At 44.0% G+C, this 19,001-nt stretch overlaps 1 protein-coding gene across 4 annotated transcripts in view; it reads left to right on the forward strand.

The window, feature by feature from the left end:
- The window catches only part of DELE1 (DAP3 binding cell death enhancer 1), a 67,121-nt gene extending 51,331 nt beyond the window's left edge, over positions 1–15,790 (forward strand). For all 4 annotated transcript variants that reach the window (XM_040344969.1, XM_040344970.1, XM_040344972.1 and 1 more), the window contains exons 10-12: positions 421–513; positions 7,297–7,456; positions 14,771–15,790. In XM_040344969.1, the coding sequence (XP_040200903.1) occupies positions 421–513; positions 7,297–7,456; positions 14,771–15,027 (510 nt within the window). In that variant the 3' untranslated portion in view covers positions 15,028–15,790. The remainder of the gene's footprint in view (positions 1–420; positions 514–7,296; positions 7,457–14,770) is intronic.
- Positions 15,791–19,001: the final 3,211 nt, after the last annotated feature.

The following is a 19,001-nucleotide window of genomic DNA, read 5'->3' on the forward strand; positions in this document are numbered from 1 at the left end:
CTGGCCAACTTTCAGCCTCTGTTTGTACAGCTCCTCATCCGACAGATATTGAACAAGCATGCTGGGAAAACCAGCATCCGATTTAGCACTCGCAGCCAATGACTGAGCAGTGTTCTGGCAGGAGGGGAGGTTTACAGTTCCCCTGTCGGAGCACAATAGCTTACCAGGGAGATCGCCGCCCTAACATCAGATGTGTTAGTACGGCGATCTGTATGTTTTTTTTTTTTGTTTTTTTTTTCATTCAGCCTGCTGGGTTGAATGAAAAAAAACGTATCATGCGGTACTCAGCATTAACCATCTTTAAAACGAAGAGGCATGTGTGCAGCCCAACCTTAGCTAATCTCAGTAAAGAATTTCATTCTGAATCACTGATTTATTTTTACTACATGTAACAATAATATTGTTGGTGTTTTTTTGCAGGCTCAAGCATATTTAGGAGTTTTCTACAGTAAAGCAGCTAATTTTGATCCAGAGAAAGCAGCAAGATACTTCTGGATGGCAGCTGAGAATGGAGTAAGTCTTAAGCATAGATCTTACAAAGAAAATATCTAAAACCATGAATTTGTTTACTTTTACCACTTGCTTACTGGGCACATATACCCCCTTCCTGCCCAGGCGAAATTTCAGCTTCTGGTACTGCGTCGCTTTAACTGACAGTTGCGCGGTCGAGCGACGTGGCTCCCAAACAAAATTGACATCCTTTTTTTCCCACAAATAGAGCTTTCTTTTGGTGGTATTTGATCACCTCTGCGGTTTAATTTTTTTGCGCTATAAACAAAAAAGAACGACAATTTTGAAAAAAACACAATATTTTTTACTTTTTTGCTATAATAAATATCTCAATTATTTAAAAAAAATATATAAAAAATTCTCAGTTTAGGCCCATACGTATTCTTCTACGTATTTTTGGTAAAAAAATCGCAATAAGCGACTGGTTTGCGCAAAAGTTATAGCGCCTACAAAATAGGGGATAGAATTATGATTTTTTATTATTATTTTTTTGGCGGCGATCTGCGATTTTTATTGGGACTGCGACATTATGGCGGACACTTTTGACACATTTTTGGGACCATTCACATTTATACAGCGACCAGTGCTATAAATATGCACTGGTTACTGTATAAATGTGACTGGCAGGGAAGGGGTTAACACTAGGGGGCAAGGAAGGGGTTAAATGTGTGCCCTGCATAGTGTTTCTAACTGTGGGGGAAGGGGACTGACTGGGGGAGGTGACCGATCTGTGTCCCTATGTACAAGGGACACAGCATCGGTCTCCTCTTCCTGACAGGACGTGGATCTGTGTGTTTACACACACACAGATCCACGTCCTTGTCTGTGTATCCGCCGATCGCTGCTATCTGGCGGACACCGAGGCTGCCGGGCACGCGCATTGGCACTTCAATGATGCGGCGTGTCTATAGACGTCCTCCCGCCAATTGAGAGCCACCTTGTGGCCGTCTTTTGACAATTGCCGGGATGTCAAGTGGTTAAAGTAGTTGTAAAGGTAGAAGGTTTTTTATCTTAATGCATTCTATACATTAAGATAAAAAACCTTCTGTATGCAGCAGCCCCCCTAATACTTACCTGGGCCCCATCTAGATCCAGCAATTGTTGCACGAGAGACTCACCTGCCCGGGACTCCCCTCTTCATTGGCTAAGACAGCAGCGCGGTACCATTGGCTCCTGCTGCTGTCAATTAAATTTGACTCAGCTCGGGTGCCCCCATAGCAAGCTGCTTGCTGTGAGGGCACTCAACGGGAGGGAGGGGCCAGGAGGACCAAAGAGGGACCCATGAAAAGAAGGATCTGGGCTGCTCTGTGCAAAACCACTGCACAGAGCAGGTAAGTATAACATGTTTCTTATTTTTAACAAGACTTTAGTATCACTTTAAACCACACTTGTCATCTGTATAGTGACTCCTAAAACCAAAACAAAGACTACACCCTCATACTTAACCACTTCCATACCAGGTACTTACGCAGCTTCCCGCCCAAGCCAATTTTCAGCTTTCAGCACTGTCGCACTTTGAATGGCAATTGCGCGGTCATGCTACACTGTACCCAAACAAAATTGGCGTCCTTTTTTCCCCACAAATAGAGCTTTCTTTTGGTGGTATTTGATCACCTCTGCGATTTTTTTTTTTTGCGCAACAACTAAAAAAAGGCTGAAAATTTGGAAAAAAAATTACGTTTTTATTTTTTTCTGTTAATTTTTTTGTAAATAAGTTTTCTCTTTCAATTACGGGCACTGATATGGCGGCACTAATGGGCACCGATGAGATGGCACTGATGGACATCGATGAGGTAGTACTGACGGGCACAGATGAGGTGGCACTGATTGGCGGCGCTGGTATGCGACACTGATGGGCACACATAGGCGGCACTGATGGGCACACATAGGCGGCACTGATGGGCACACATAGGCGGCACTGATGGGCACACATAGGCGGCACTGATGGGCACACATAGGCGGCACTGATGGGCACACATGGGCGGCACAGATGGGCACTCATGGGCGGCACAGATGGGCACTCATGGGTGGCACAGATGGGCACTGCTAGGTGGGCACTGGGCATGGATGGGCACTGTGGGGTGGCACTGATGGACACTGGGGTGGCGCTGATGGACACTGGGGTGGCGCTGATGGACACTGGGGTGGCAGCACTGATTGTTGCCAGTCAGTGCCCATTTGTGGGCACTGACTGGCATCTTTTTTCTTTATGTTTTTTTTTTATTTTATTTTTAGACTTTTTTTTTTTTTTAGCTTTTTTTTTTTTTTTTGCCCACCCTGGTGCTCCAGGGTGGGCATCCCTGGTGGTCCAGTGTGGCGATCCGAGGGGGGGCTGTGCTGATAAACAATCAGCGCTAACCCCCCCTGTCAGGAGAGCCGCCGATCGGCTATCCTCTACTCGCGTCTGTCAGACGCGAGTGAGGAAGAGCCATCGGCGGCTCTTCCTGTTTACATCGTGATCAGCCGTGGTTGGACACGGCTGATCACGTGGTAAAGAGTCTCCGCCGGAGGCTCTTTACCAAAATCGGAGATGCAGGGTGTCAGACTGACACCCCGCATCACCGATCGCCGCGATGCGCGCCCCCACGGGCGCGCGCGGCATGAAATCCTGCAGGACGTTCTAGAACGTCCTGTCAGGATTTCATAACCACTTCCCGGACGTAAATCGGCCATAGGCCGGGCGGGAAGTGGTTAAAGTGGAGGTTCACCCAAAAAATAAATTTTTAACATTAGATTGAGGCTAATTGTGCGAAGCAGAATCTTTTTTTTTTTTTTTTTTTTTTTTTTTTTAAATCAATGCAGTACTTACTGTTTTAGAGATAGATATTCTCCGCCGCTTCCGGGTATGGGCTGCGGGACTGGGCGTTCCTATTTGATTGACAGCCTTCCGACGGTCGCATACAGCGCGTCACGAGTTTCCGAAAGTAGCCGAACTTCGATGCGCAGGTGCCGTATAGAGCCGCACCGACGTTCGGCAACTCGTGACGCGCTGTATGCGACCGTTGGAAGGCTGTCAATCAAATAGGAACGCCCATTCCCAAAGATCATACCCGGAAGCCACGGAGAACATCTATCTCTAAAACGGTAAGTACTGCATTGGTTTAAAAAAAAACACCCGATTCTGCTTCGCACAATTAGCCTCAATCTAATGTTAAAAAAAAAAATTCGGGTGAACCCCCGCTTTGTTTCCTTGGACTATCCCATATTCCAGCTGATGAGGCCTGATTGAAGATGATCTGATGGTCTGGGCAATTATTGTTGAGGTTGCATTCTGAAACCTTTTCATGCAGGCAAGTTGTCATGCTTTGAAATAATTTCAGGTGCTGTCTAAAAAAGGCCAATCCAGATAAGCAATAGCATGCTACAGCTTATTGACTCCTTCATAAAGTTCCATATTGTTCATCAACCCCCAAACATTCATTATCCACTTACTGACCGCATAACGCCATTATGTGGTACCAAAGTGGCTCTTCTGTGCTTCTTCTGTGCCTGATCATGTACCTAGTCGATGATCCAGCACTTCCGGGTAGAGGATACGCATGCCAGCTGTGCTGCGATTAGACCAATGGATGAACCCAGAACCCACTGATCGGTGAGGAGAAAATCAGGACATAGCTCTGTTTAAGTAAACAACAAATAGTCATGTCCTGTCAGTGGGAATAAATACTGTTACCCTTAGTAAATGCAGTACACAGATAAACACCGTTAAGCCTCACACACACGATCGGCCTTCCAACTGACTTTTCTGTGGATTTTCCTCCGACGGGTGTCGTCCCTGAACTTGGTATGCATACACACGGTAGGACTTTTTCAGCCAACAAACACAAACGTAGTGACGTAATAGACGCACTACGTGGTTTTTGTGCTCTTTTTTTGCCACCCTTTGGGCAACTTCTGCTATTGTTGTCTGATCTTTAGCATTGGTTCTGAGCATGCGTGTTTGTACTTTGGATTTTAGTCCAATGGACTTGTGTACACATGATCGGATTAGCCGACATAGGACGTTTGTTGCCGGAAAGTGTCTGTTCACACAGCGAACATTTGTCCGATGATGAAGCGAAAAAGTTTGTCTGATGGAGTGTACACACAGTCGGATTGTCTGCAAAAACAGGTCCATCTGAGGTTTGTTGTCAAAAAGTCCAATAGTGTGTACTGTACGGGCCTTTATGCACACATTTAAAGCATTTGTAAACCAAAAAAATATATATATCTATAATATGTATGTATGTAGATATCTCATGTTCCTTTTAAAGCATGTTAACCACTTAAGACCCGGACCATTATGCAGGTTAAGGACCTTGCCCCTTTTTAGCCATTTGGCACTGCCTCACTTTAACTGACAATTGCGCTGTCGTGCGACGTGGCTCCCAAACAAAATTGGCGTCCTTTTATTTCCCACAAATAGAGCTTTCTTTTGTTGGTATTTGATCACCTCCTGGGGTTTTTATATTTTGCGCTATAAACAAAAATAGAGCGAACATTTTGAAAAAAAATGCAATATATTTGACTTTTTGCTATAATAAATATCCCCAAATATATATATATATATATATATATATATATATATATATATATATATATATATATATATATATATATATATATATATATATATATATATATATATATATATATATATATAAAAATTCCTCAGTTTAGGCCGATACGTATTCTTCTACTTATTTTTGGTAAAAAAAATCGCAAAAAGCGGTTATTGATTTTGTTTGCACAAACGTTATAGCGTTTACAATATAGGGTATAGTTTATGGCATTTTTATTTAATTAATTTTTTTTTTTTTACTAGTAATGGTGGCGATCAGCGATTTTTTTTTTTTTTTTTTTTTTTTTTTTTTTTTTTTCACGACTGCGACATTATGGCGGACACATCGGACACTTTTGATACATTTTTGGGATCATTGTAATTTTCACAGCAAAAAATGCACTGATTACTGTGAAAATTACAATGGCAGTAAAGGAGTTAACCACTAAATGGTGCTGTAGGGGTTAGGGGGCGTGGCTGTAGGTGTGACGTCACTGATCGTCGTTCCCTATAACAGGGAACAGACGATCAGTGACACTGCCACAGAGAAGAGCGGGGAAGGTGTGTTTACACAGACTTCTCCTTGTTCTTCAGACGGTGTCGAGCTTCGGACGGTGGCGCGCGTGCGACCCACGGCTGGGCTCTTAAAGGCGACGTACAGGTACGTGCCTCTGCCCAGCCGTGCCATTCTGCCGACGTATATCGGCGCTAGGCGGTCCTTAAGTGGTTAACCACTTAAGGACCGCCTCCTGCACATTTACGTCGGCAGAATGGTACCTGGCATACAGGTATGTCCTGTGCTAGTGCCCAGCCATGGGTCGCTGGCGCGCGCCCGCAACTCGGTACAAAGCTCTGGGACCGTGGGACCCGCGGACCTGATCGCCGCTGGAGTCCCGCGATTGATCCTGGAGCTGAAGAACGGGGAGAGCTGTGTGTAAACACAGCTTTCCCGTTCTTCACTGTGGCGGCATCATCGATCGTGTGATCCCTTTTATTGGGATACACAATCGATGACGTCACACCTACAGCCACACCCCCTACAGTTAGAAACACATATTAGGTCATACATAACCCCTTCAGCGCCCCCCTGTGGTTAACTCCCAAACTGCAATTGTCATTTTCACAGTAAACAATGCATTTTAAATGCATTTTTTGCTGTGAAAATGACAATGGTCCCAAAAATGTGTCAAAATTGTCCGAAGTGTCCGCCATAATGTCGCAGTATCCATCTTTAGTGTGCGCGGTCCTGTACACGATAACGGCGGTCTTCGCGGCGGATTCGCCGTGAGATCGCCGCTTACCGTAGCCGTCGGTAGCGGCGGAGGAGATCGGGTGCGCTCGGCTGCTGACTGGGGACGAGACTGAAGGAAAAATCTCCTTCACCCGTCCCCATAGCTCTGCTGGGCGGAAGGGACGTCAAAACGTCAGTCCCGCCCAGCCTCTTAAAGAAACATTTTTTTTTTGTCATTTGAAAAAAATTACAGTTTCAATTTTTTTTCTTGCATTTTAGTCTAATTATGAGATCTGAGGTCTTTTTGACCCCAGATCTCATATTTAAGAGGACCTGTCATGCTTTTTTCTATTACAAGGGATGTTTACATTCCTTATAATAGGAATAAAAGTGATCAAATTTTATTTATTTTTTTCAGTGTAAAAAGTAATAAAAATAAATAAGAAAACAAAATTTTTTTTTTTTTTAAAGAGCTTGCGCGCAGTAGCGAACGCATACGCGAGTAGCGCCCGCATATGATACCACACAAGTGAGGTATCACCGCGATCGTTGGAGCGAGAGCAATAATTCTAAAATGCAACCTATAGAATTTTTTAAACGTCGCCTATCGAGATTTTTAAGGGTAAAAGTTTGACGCCATGCCACGAGCGGGCGCAATTTTTAAGCGTGACATGTTGGGTATCATTTTACTCGGCCTAACATTATCTTTCACAATATATAAAAAAATTGGGCCAAATTTATTGTTGTCTTATTTTTAAATTCAAAAATTATTTTTTTCCAAATAAAGTGCGCTTGTAAGACCGCTGCGCAAATACGGTGTGACAAAAAGTATTGCAATGACCACTATTTTATTCTCTAGGGTGTTAGAAAAAATATATATAATGTTTGGGGGTTTTAAGTAATTTTCTAGCAGAAAAAACTGTTTTAGTCTTGCAAACACCAAATCTGAAAAACACCTAAGGTCTGGAAGTGGTTAATGACCAATATTTCAACTTATTTTGTGTACATCTGTTAGGATGTCCAAAGCCGCTATCATCTGGGAGTGTGCTATGAAAGAGGATTTGGAGTTCCAATGAGCAGACTGGAAGCGCTCAGACATTATGAAAAGGCTGCAAAATCAGGACATGAGCCAGCTCAGCAGAAATTACTGGACATGCAGCAGCCCAAGACTCAAGGTGAGGACATGCATATTTGACAGTTATTAAAAAAAAAAAAATTTAAGTATCAAATGTAACAGTTGTACAACCATTTATTACACTTTTGATATGTATTTATTTGTTGTAGTTAAAAAAAAAAAATACAATATATATGTCTGTCATAAAATGAATAACCTGGACTCAAATCTAACAATTCACCCTGATCTCTTGGACAAAGGGGCCTACTGCCAGCATTTCATCTGCCTTTCAAGCACACTCCTGATAGGGAAACCATGAAAGTCAGTAAGCTTAGGACATCTAGCGCAGACCAAGACTTTACAGGGCAGCAAAAAACAAACCAGCGACTGGGTGCTGCTGTGTTCTGAGTCCACTCCTGTTCGCTCACATATCAACGCAGCACATTCTATGCTTTGCAGTAGGAGACAATCACTTTCAGTTTGTTGAACTGCAATTTGGCCTTTCCTCTGCTTCCAGGGTATCCATAAAGATCCCTGCATCTTTCCAGCATATGGACAGAGATTCTGGGGTTGATTTACTTAAGACAAAAAGACTGTGCACTTTACAAAGTGCAGTTGCACGCTGCAAGAGCAGTTGCCCAATTGCTTGGTAAATTAGCAGAAGCTCTGTTGACTTTAATTATCCAATCATGTGATTGTTTTGTTTTTTTGCAAATTGAAGCTTTACCTCACTTACTAAGCTCTGGAGCAACTGCACTTGCACTTTGCAAAGTCCACAGTCTGTTGACCTTTAGTAAATCAACCCCTCACTGCCCAGAAATCTCTGCTGTCCATATATCAGGAGTGGACAATTGGAAGGTGGAATAACTCAGATGCTACCACCTGGACCAAGGAGAATGGGCCTTTGACATCTTCAACCTGAGGCACCTGTGAAATTACTAACTTTATTGCTCATTATTTCCCATAGGTGATGCTTTAAATGCCCATACAGATCATCAAATTAGTCTACATTCACACCAGCAATTAAGGCCGGTGCGAATTGCAGTGGTAGTTCCTGTTGCGTCTCGCTAAGCATCTGGTCCAAATATACAGTACTGTGCAAAAGTTTTGGACAGGTGTGAACAAAAGCTGTAAATTAAGAATGCTTTTGGAAATAGAAGTGTTAATAGTTTATTTTTTTAAATTAACAAAATGGAAAGTAATTTAACAAAAGTGAAACCCAAACGAGTCAATACGTGGTGAGACCACCCTTTGCCTTCAAAAGAGCATCAATTCTTCTAGGTAGACTTGCACCCCATTTGAGAAGGAACTCGGCAGGTAGGTTGTTCCAAACATCTTTGAGAACTATCCACAGATCTTCTGTGGATGTAGGCTACCTCAAATCCTTCAGTCTCTTCATGTAATCCCAGACAGATCAGGGCTCTGTGGGGGCCAAACCATCACTTCCAGGACTTCTTGTTCTTTATGCTGAAGCTGATTCTTAATGACATTTGGCTTTGTTTAAAGCCCTTGACCTGCTGCAGAATAAATGTGAGGCCAATCACACGCTTCCCTGATGGTATGGCATGATGGATAAGTATCTGCATGTATTTCTCAGCATTGATCCTGACAATTTCCAAAACCATTTGCATAAATGCATCCCTAAACTTGCAAGGAACCTCTACCATGCCTCACTGTTGCCTAAAGACACTCAGTCCAGTCCAGAGCACCTGCTGGCATTTTTCCATGTTTTCATCATAAGGTGAGTCGCTTAGCCTAGTTTTCACATTGAAGGTATGGCTTTTTGGTTGCAATTCTTCCATGAAGACCACTTCTGGCTAACCTCCGAACAGTAGATGTGTGTAACTGGGTCCCACTGGTTTCCTTTAGTTCTGTGCTGATGGCACTACCGGACTTCTTCCTACTTTAAAGGGAAGTAAGCAGGCAGTGTCTTTCGTCTATTGCATCAAGTTTCCTTGGCCGACCACAGCATCTACGGTCCTCAATGGTGTCCTCAATGCTGAAAAGAAAGAGATAAAAAGAAAAAAAAGGGAGGGCGCACCGACCTAGTGCATTACCACATAAAAGTTTTAGTTAAAATTTGAATAAAAGCAATGGTCCTACTCACAAACGAGCTTAGGTAAAATCTTTTCTGACAATCAAGCTGGATCTCTTGGCATGTGCAAAGCAGGACTTGATAACAACAGGATCGAACGGTACCTCAAACGGCTGAAGCGTTTCTGGGGCGCACCCCTTTCTTCAGAGCCTAGACGGTCCGTGGCACCTCTCTCCTGTGTGCCCCCATATATATGTGTATACATGTGCATCCAAAGGTCCAACACCAGATGAACATCAAACAGCTAGACCATGCCCCTCAATCACGGCTCATCCCGCCCATAGAAATGAAACTCCCACGTTCTCCTACCAATAGGAGGTAGCCAACTGACCGTCTATTCTGGCCATAAAAGGAACATTAGGGCACCTCCCCTTTCTTTTACACTTGCCAAAAATGTACACCAACATGGGGAGAGCCAGAGGCAAGTGTAGGTCATATTAGGGATTATGGGTCCTTACCCTCATATCTCACGCTGCGGGGCGCCATGGGCGGTGATCGAGCAGAGGTTCCCATCCAGTCCCGGTTGTTTAGATGTCCCTGGCTCTCCTAATGCATTCATTGGAACGCATGCCATCCCGCGATCCGGAAGTGCGGGTACCTCCTGCGTACCAACCCACACTTCTGGCCGAGCACAGCGCCACTTCCGCTCCTGCGCACGCACCCGTAGTGTAGAGCGCATAGCAGGACCACAGCCCGGAAGTGCAGGTGTGTTTTGCGTTCCACCCGCCACTTCTGGTCCGCCTAATGGCGTCAATGCCGCTCCTCGCCTTTTTGGTTAGAGGCATCGCTCCCTCTAGTGGTCAAATAGAAAACGAGGGATAATCTGTAGATAGGCGGTACACTACTGGTCACAGATGGTCACTGGCAAGAAGCTCGGCTGCAGCATTGGAGGTCACTTACATCTTGCGATGGGCAGAGCAGAGCGTGCCAGCTCTGTCGGCCGTATACATTCCGGGCGTGAAAAACTGCCAAGTCGTCAGATGCTGGAAGAAGAATGGTCGCTGCACCCGGATGTGTTTTGACTCCTTTGCCTGAGATGGGGCACTTCAGATGTGGATCTCCTGGCTTCTCGACTCAATTGGAAGGTATTGAGGTTTGTAGCCAGGTCCAAAGATCCCTGGGCGGATGCGACAGACGCATTGGTGGCTCCGTCGGGGCAGTATTGGCTCATTTATGCCTTTCCCCAGGTCAAACTTCTCCCTCGTCTGCTTCGCAGAGTGGAGACCGAAGGGACTCTGGTGATTCTAATTGCCCCAGATTGGCCTTGGCGTCCCTGGTACGCTGACTTAGGACGGCTGGTGGTGGACGTTGCTTGGCGGCTGCCGATGCGGGAAGACCTTCTCTCGCAAGGTCCTATACTTCATCCTGCTTTGCAGTCACTGGCTTTAACGGCGTGGCTGTTGAGAGCCAGGTGCTAAAGGACCGGGGTTTGTCAGACTTGGTTATCTCTACTATGCTGAGGGCGCGAAAGTCCTCTTCTCTGAAGATTTATCATCATGCATGGAAGGCCTACATCTCTGTGTGAGGAGATGGGATGGCGTCCGCGAGTATATTCGGTTTCCAGGATCCTACTGTTCTTATAGCGTGGAGTGGATCAAAAACTTGCCTTAAGCACCATTAAGGGACAGATATAAGCCTTGGCTGTTTTCTTTCAACGACCCTTGGTGGCTCATTCACTGGTGAGTACTTTTGTACAGGGGGGTTCGACATGTGGCCCCTCCGATTTGTCCACCACTGCCTCCATGGGATTTGAATCTGGTGCTATCGGTACCTCAGAAACCACCGTTTGAAAACATTAGGGACATTCCCCTGTTGACACTCTCTGAAAGTGGCTATTACCTCTGCCAGGAGGGTTTCTGAGTTGGCGGCCTTGTCTTGTAAGTCTTCCTACTTGGTCCTCCACAAGGATAAGGCTGTGCTTCGCCCGCAACCTTCGTTTCTTCCACCTTCGTTTCTTCCTAAGGTTGTTTTGGCCTTTCATCTAAATGAGGACATTATGCTTCTGTCCCTGTGTCCTCGGCCGTCACATCCAAAAGAGGTTGCTTTGCATTCCTTGGTCTAGTCCGGGCTCTGAGTGGGTACCTGTCTGCTACGGCTACGTTTCAGAGGTCAGACTCGCTGTTTGTGTCGGTAGCTGGTCCAAAGAAAAGCCTGGCGGTCTCGTCGGCCACCATTTCTCGGTGGATCAGACAGATTGTGGTTCAGGCTTACGCCTTAAAAGGGCAGGCGCCTCCCTTTCCCATCACGGCGCATTCGACCAGGGCAATTGGTGCCTCCTGGGCTTTCAGACATCAGGCGTCCCGTTTCCTAGGTGTGTAAGGCGGTGCAACATGGTCTTTTGTTAACACTTTTACAAAATTTTACAAGGTTGATGTGGGCACATCTGCGGATGCTTCCTTTGGCCGCAAGGTTTTGCAGGTGGCTGTTTAAGGTTGCAACTCCTCCTGTTGAGGAGCTATGGTTGTTTTGGGTGGAGGTTGTTTGCTTGTTGTTCCCACCCCTCGTTTTTTTTTACACTGATTGGGGAAGTCCCTAAGTTCAAGAATAAAGGAGCTGTGTCCATCAATGAACGAAAGAAAAGGGATTTTTGTACTCGCCGTAAAATCCTTTTCTCTGAAGTTCATTGACGGACACAGCACCCACCCCTCCTATTTATGTTTATACTGCTTTTTGACGAACTGAGCTGCTGGATGCAGTGTGATGGATTATAACCAGTGGGACCGGGCGGTACTGTTCAGCTTTGCTGTGTTACATGATTCTGCATAGTCCTCTCCTGATAGGAAGGTATATAACCCTAAGGTCAAGAATAAAGGAGCTGTGTCCGTCAATGAACTTCAGAGGAAAGGATTTGAGGTGAGTACAAAAATCCTTTTCTTTTTTTTTTTTTTTAGATAGATAGAGATATATATACATACTCTATGTAGCACTGACCCCCGAAGGAGCTGCTGGTTTAATTTGGGCCTGCACTCTACCAATAAACCCCACTAACTTGGCTCAATCCCCTTGGCACAGCTGTGATGCGATGCAATACCATACAATGTAAGACAATACAAAATACCTGTATTATAACCCCAGGATCCACTGACTGCACTTGGAGTGAGAAAAACAGTACGCCACAACAACTGGATACTTAACCAGAGATATATTTTACTGTGAAATATGCAAATAAGTGATTACAGTAATTGTGCTGTCATCCCAACGTAAGACGACAGCACAATTGATTTAAACATAAGCTATTTGAAAACAGTATACATAAACATAGGTTTATACCTTGGAGCTCCCCCTACTTTATAAGCTATGCGTGAGATCTCACTTAAAGTACTTAGGGGGTTATCCACAAAGCCGCGGCGCAACGTAACTTTTCGGATTTAAGTTACTCCGCCGCAAAATTCCCAAGTTAGGTGCCGATCCACAAAGCACTTACCTGGAACTTTGCGGCGCTGTAACTTAAATCCGTCCGGCGCAAGGCGTTCCTATTCAAATGGGCGAGTCCCATTTAAATTAGGCGCGCTCCCGCGCCGGACGTACTGCGCATGCTCTGTCGGGTAACTCACCCGACGTGCATTGCGCTAACTGACGTCGCTCCGACGTCATTTGCTTAGACGTTAACGTAAATGGCGTCCAGCGCCATTCACGGACGTCTTACGCAAACGACGTAGAATTTAAAATTCGACGCGGGAACGACGGCCATACTTAACATGGCTTAAGACAACTAGGGCTTAGCCCTAGTTTTACGCGGCGGAACTCGACGTAAACGACGTAGATTTAGAGCGACGGGCCCGTCGGAGCATTCGTGGATCGCCGTAACTGGTCATTTGCATATTCTACGCCGGCCGCAATGGCCTCGCCACCTAGCGGCCGGCCTAGAATTGCATCCTTAAGATCCGACAGTGTAATTCAATTACACATGTCGGATCTTCGTCCTAACTATGGGAAACTGAGTCTGTGGATCAGTTCCATAGTTAGGACCAGGGATACGACGGAGTAACAGCAGTTACTCCACCGTATCTCTTTTGAGGATCTGGCCCTTAGTCTTGGATCTTCTTTTCTTCGCTAGCGAAAGTAATTCCTTGTGATTTGTAATCCACAGTTTTGATGAGTCAAATTGAAGTGAAAATGCTCCTGGTGTAACTGCAACAACTATTTTAAAATTGCTTGAAACGTCAAATTAGATAGGCCTCAAGCCTTCTCAGTGTCAGTTTCTCTGCTCCTCTGTGGAACTATAAATCCCAGTGAGGCCTGTATATGAGTCTAACTGCATGTAAACTTAGCAAACTGTGGGTCGTGACCCGCTCACCCACTGGATCGGAGCTCCGGGTAGTAACTTTTGTATAGGGTCCTGTGACTGCAACTTGCTTCTCCGTCAGCTCCGTTGGATGGATCCGGTTCTCCGATGCTCGGATGAGTGTCTCTTTCTCTGCAATCCGGCCACTGTCCCTCGGGCACCCTCAGATCACTTGCCCCAACAACCGGGATTGTTTCCCCCTGTGTCCGACCCTCGTCTCCAAGGCAACCAAAATACTAAACAAAACATCTCTCTGCATTACCAGTATTTGGTCACTAGATGGCTCCAAATACTTAAACATAGCAATGTCCATAGACGTTGTATTAAAGTATGCAAACACACATCAATATACAAGAATGTCAGCGCTATATATATATATATACTCTTCCCAAATTACAATTACAATTCTAATCATTGTGAGAAATTGTAACATTGATTTATTTTCTCCATGCAGTGAAAAAAAAAATACAGATTGTTCAATTTCCCAATTAAAACATTTCTACACATTTATTTTAAAGCCAGCCATAGATGGATCGAAGTTCGGCCAGTTCAGCAGGAACCAGACGAATTTCAATCCATCTATGGCCATTCATGTTTGAGAGGTTTTCTCTGTCTGCCTCGAATGTCTGAATCAGGGAATCCGTTCTAATAAAAAAAAAAAGACTGCTCCTATGGCCAGCTTTAGTTTTCAATTCAACTTCAATAAACTCAATCGTAAATAAACATTTTTCACACCTGGGTCAAAGGTACGATACCAATGTTGAATTGGTTAAATGACTGGTCTTTATTTAGACCAGAATTCTGTAAAGCTCTTTGGATAACATGTCTTTGGGACAAAAACACATACTTGATTTTGTGGACTTAAAGCTTCTCTTCAGATGCAAGTCGTTCACTGTAGGCTCTTCCTGTTGCTGCAGTATTCCTCAATACTTCCTCTGCTTCAATGCCATTGTTGTCTGCTGTAAATTAAAATTATTAATGTATTTCCTCTGCAGATCTAAGCTCTCCCCTGAACAGTCTTCGAGCTGCAGCCTCCAGCCCCTGTCTTCCTGTTTTGGAGCGAACAAACTTCTGGACAAAAGCCACCTACACTGCAAGCAACACAAACAGCCTGGGCCTACCTCACTCAATGAGCAGTGGGGACCTATTGGTGATGTCCCCTGCTAATAGTGGTAGCTACCTCCTACCACCTATCCATGTTTCTGCGATGACCCCTCCAATGGCCTCTCTCAGAGCTATCGGGGTTGGATGAATCTCTCTGCATTTGAAAGCGCTTAGATTTTGCATCTTAATGAAGGTGGTAAAGTTGTGTCTGTGGTTTCAATACTGCAAAGACACTTTATTGCTCCCTAATGCCTTACTGACCTAACACAAGAGGAAGTAATGCCTGCTTTCCTATGCAAAACACTGCCCATGTGGGTTTTCGATTACAACTGTATAATTAAAACTGTACTTTTAAATGTCTACTAGGATGCTAATGGGATGGATTAAGCTCAGTGAAACTGGAGCACTGCAATACCATTTGCAGACTGCATTGCTGCAGATTTAAATGGTTTATTAGGGTCCCCATCAGAGCCCCCTTACATCAGGGTCCCCATCAGAGCCCCCCTTACCTCAGGGTCCCCATCAGAGCCCCCCTTACATTGGGGTCCCCACGGGCACGGAGGTGTCTGGGTACAATATGATGGAATATACTTACAGGACGGGTCTTGTCTGGGACACTCCATATTTGCAGCAAGGACAATTCCTAAACAAGATAACAAATCAGATCATCACAGAGTGGAACTGTGAATATGAATAAAGTATACAATGCCACGTCCCGATAACTTAGATTATGGAAGAATATATACATATATGTATATGACAGATGATGGACTTTGAAGGCGTAATGGGTTAAAAATGTAATATTTATTGAGAAAAACACATAGGAATCATTGAAAAACATAAAATTCATAGATAAGGCCGTTCCTAAGAATACAAAAACGCTAGCATGACAGAACACCTATTACATATGGGTACAATACAAAGATAAGAGTGGAGGACTAGTAACCACTTCCTAGTAGTAGTTATAACAAAACCCTTGAAGTTTGCAGGAGGTGAAATGTCATACGATGCTCAGCCCGACATGTTTCCCATTGAAATAACGCTTCTTCAGGAGATTAAAGCGAGTTCTTCCAAATGTGGAAGATAGGAGAGCAATATGGGCAGAGGACGTATCAATAATAGTAATAAAAGCAGACAGAGACAAGGGATTTATAGTCCTTTTCTTGCTCCAGATAAATCCAGTTCACATAAACATAAACTCTGGTAGGGATCCTTAATTTGGATATTACCCAGCAGTTTGATGTTGGGGGAGGTACGTTCAGCAAAGATCCGCTTACTAGTGGGTACTGGGAATTATCAGGTTCATGGAGTAGAAGTGAACATTCCCATTGGTTGGAAAACTATGGGACATACTTCTCCAAGTACAGCATCGTTAGTGATGTTGGAACCACACAAGTCCTCCTCCCGTAATGACAGTCTCAGCGTGCATAGGAGCTGTGTAACAGCTCTTATGCACGCTGAGACTGTGTCACTTAACCCACATTTTACTCAAAATACTTACAGTGCCATCATCCACGTACAAGACTAAAAGGGTCAATGTAAATTACAGTGTGTGTTTAGTATCACTTTAAGGACAGTTCCCCCCTTCCCTATCAGAGCTGCTGGTGTCTCCTGGGCTTTTCAACATCAATCCTCTGCTTCTCAGCTTTGCAAGACCTCCTTCTAGTTCTTTATTTTTCAATGGTCTACCAGGAAAATATTTAGGCCTCAGCTGATCCCAAGCTTTTGCCGCACGGTGCTTCAGGTTGTCATCTGTGTGTGTTTTTTTTGCTTTAGGTTACTTAACCCTTGTTTTCTTGTGGACTTGTTGGCGGTTCGATTTGCTATTTTGTTACCCACCCCTCATATAATGCTTGTGGATGGTGCATGGTCTATGACTTTGAGTCTTGTACTGTACAATTAAGATAATAGGAAGTTTGACTTGCCCGTAAATTTGTGGAGAACAGTGCAGGACCCAGGTCCTTTCTCTCTGTATGTTGATGACCCTGTATTGTTTTCTAAAAAGCTGGAGGCTTACATAGTGGGCGTAGTTATATAATGTGCTCTGGGGGTGGCCCTAGCAAGTACTTAGCCAGTGTCTGATCTCCTGAAGTTAGCAGCGCAAAACCCATGGTTTAAACTTTAAAGTGATACTAAAGTCTGAGTTTTGTTAAAAATAACAAACATGTTATACTTACCTGCTCTGTGCAGTGGTTTTGCACAGAGCAGCCCTGATCTAACTATTCTCAGGTCCCTCTTTGGTGCTCCAGGCCCCTTCCTCCTGTTGAGTGCCCCCACAGCAAGCAGCTTGCTATGGGGGCACCTGATCTGAGCTGCAGCTCCATATGTCACTTTAGACACCAAGCTCCAGCCCTGCCCCCTTGCTCTCCTCATTTGATTGGCAGCAGTGGGAGCCAATGGCGCTTTGCGGCTGTCTCAACCAATGAGGAGGGACAGTCCTGGGAAGCCGAGTCTCTCGTGCAACATCACTGGACAGAGATGGTAAGGTAAGGTAAGTATTAGGGCACACAGAAGGCTTTTTGTCTTAATGCATAGAATGCATTAAGATAAAAAACCTTATGCCTTTACAACCACTTTAAGAATACAAGTCCTCTATACTGTACTGTACACCATGATAATGGATTTACAGGTAAGTTAAAATTCCCGATTCTTTTCACTTTTTGGCTGCTCTTTTAAATCTGCACATGTTTATTGTAGTGTGCTACTGCTCCCAGATCTCAGACCTGAAGTTTATTATAAGACCCCTGTCACACTGGAGCAGTTTGCAGGTCTTATTGCGCTAAAAATAGTGCCTGCAAAAGGCCCTAAACAGCTGCTGCTGTTTCTCCAGTGTGAAAGCCGAGGGCTTTCACACTGGAGCGGTGAGCTTGCAGGCCGGGAAAAAGTCCTGCTAGCCACATCTTTGGAGCGGTGTGTATACCGCTCCCGCCCATTGAAATCAATGGGACAGTGTGGCTATACCGCCGGCAATGCGCCTCTGCAGAGACGCATTGCGGGCGGTTTTAACCCTTTCTCGGCCGCCACCGGGGGTAAAATCGCGTTGCAAAATTAGCGGTAAATCGCTGCTAAAAATAGCAGGGCTTTACCGCCACCGCATCTTCCGCCACAGTGTGAAAGGGACCTCAAAAAAATGCAGGATCTGTTCCCATGACTTTATCTTTGTGCAGAGTTCTAAGAAAAACGGCAATTGTAAATGCTGGATTATTATTTTTATTTTATTTTCCCACTAAGGTGGAGTTACACTTTAAATCTCTGATTGTAGTGAACATCTGCTAGAGTTGGGAGCTCTTGGTAGTACCTTGGTTTAAGACTTTACTTTTTTTTCAAATAGACATGCCCAGTGTAAATTTGAATGTTAAAGGAGTAAAACCTTCTAGCACTTGAAAACTTTACTGGGCACCTTGTTTATTACTTCACTAGTCCACAAAAATAAGCCAGCTTTTGTAACAATAATCTTAACACTAAAAACTTTATGTAGGTGTGAACTACTGTATCCGAAAAGTACAATATTCTTGTTAACAGGTTACATTTTAGTATCTTTCTTTTTTTTTTTTCTTTTTTTTTTAAACATGACCGCTTTACTATTTTGAAAGCACTTATTGGCAGCCATATACAAACACAACTCTATATTCTTGTGTTGTAGTCTATGCTACTGATCCTTGTCTTTTATTTTTATATTTTTTGTGTAAAGAGCCATGACACGGACTGCTATCTATGCGATTTATTGTATATGGACAAATACTGAATGTGTTATTAAGGATTGCCCAGTGTAACTGTTTGAAGTATTCCAAAAACCGTACAGTTACAGTAGCAAGTGAAATGATTGACTACTTGTAATAAGCTTTAAGATGCAATTGTCACTTTCTGTTGGTTTGTTTGTTTTGCTGTTTTATTGAGTAGTTCATTGTGTTTGTGCCTTTTGTTAATTGTATGGAATATTCACAAGTATTATAATAAATGTCATTTGCCAAAGTTATGCATCTAGGTCTAATTATTCCTTTCAATCCTAGAGCCATTCCTATTTTAACACAGTGGAACCCTTGAAATAATGTTAAAGCAGAACTTCTCCGGACAAAAAATTATTTACATACTCTTAATCCTGTTTTCATACATTGCTATAAT

Source organism: Rana temporaria, chromosome 3 (genome assembly GCF_905171775.1).
Source record: "Rana temporaria chromosome 3, aRanTem1.1, whole genome shotgun sequence".
Classification (NCBI taxonomy): domain Eukaryota; kingdom Metazoa; phylum Chordata; class Amphibia; order Anura; family Ranidae; genus Rana; species Rana temporaria.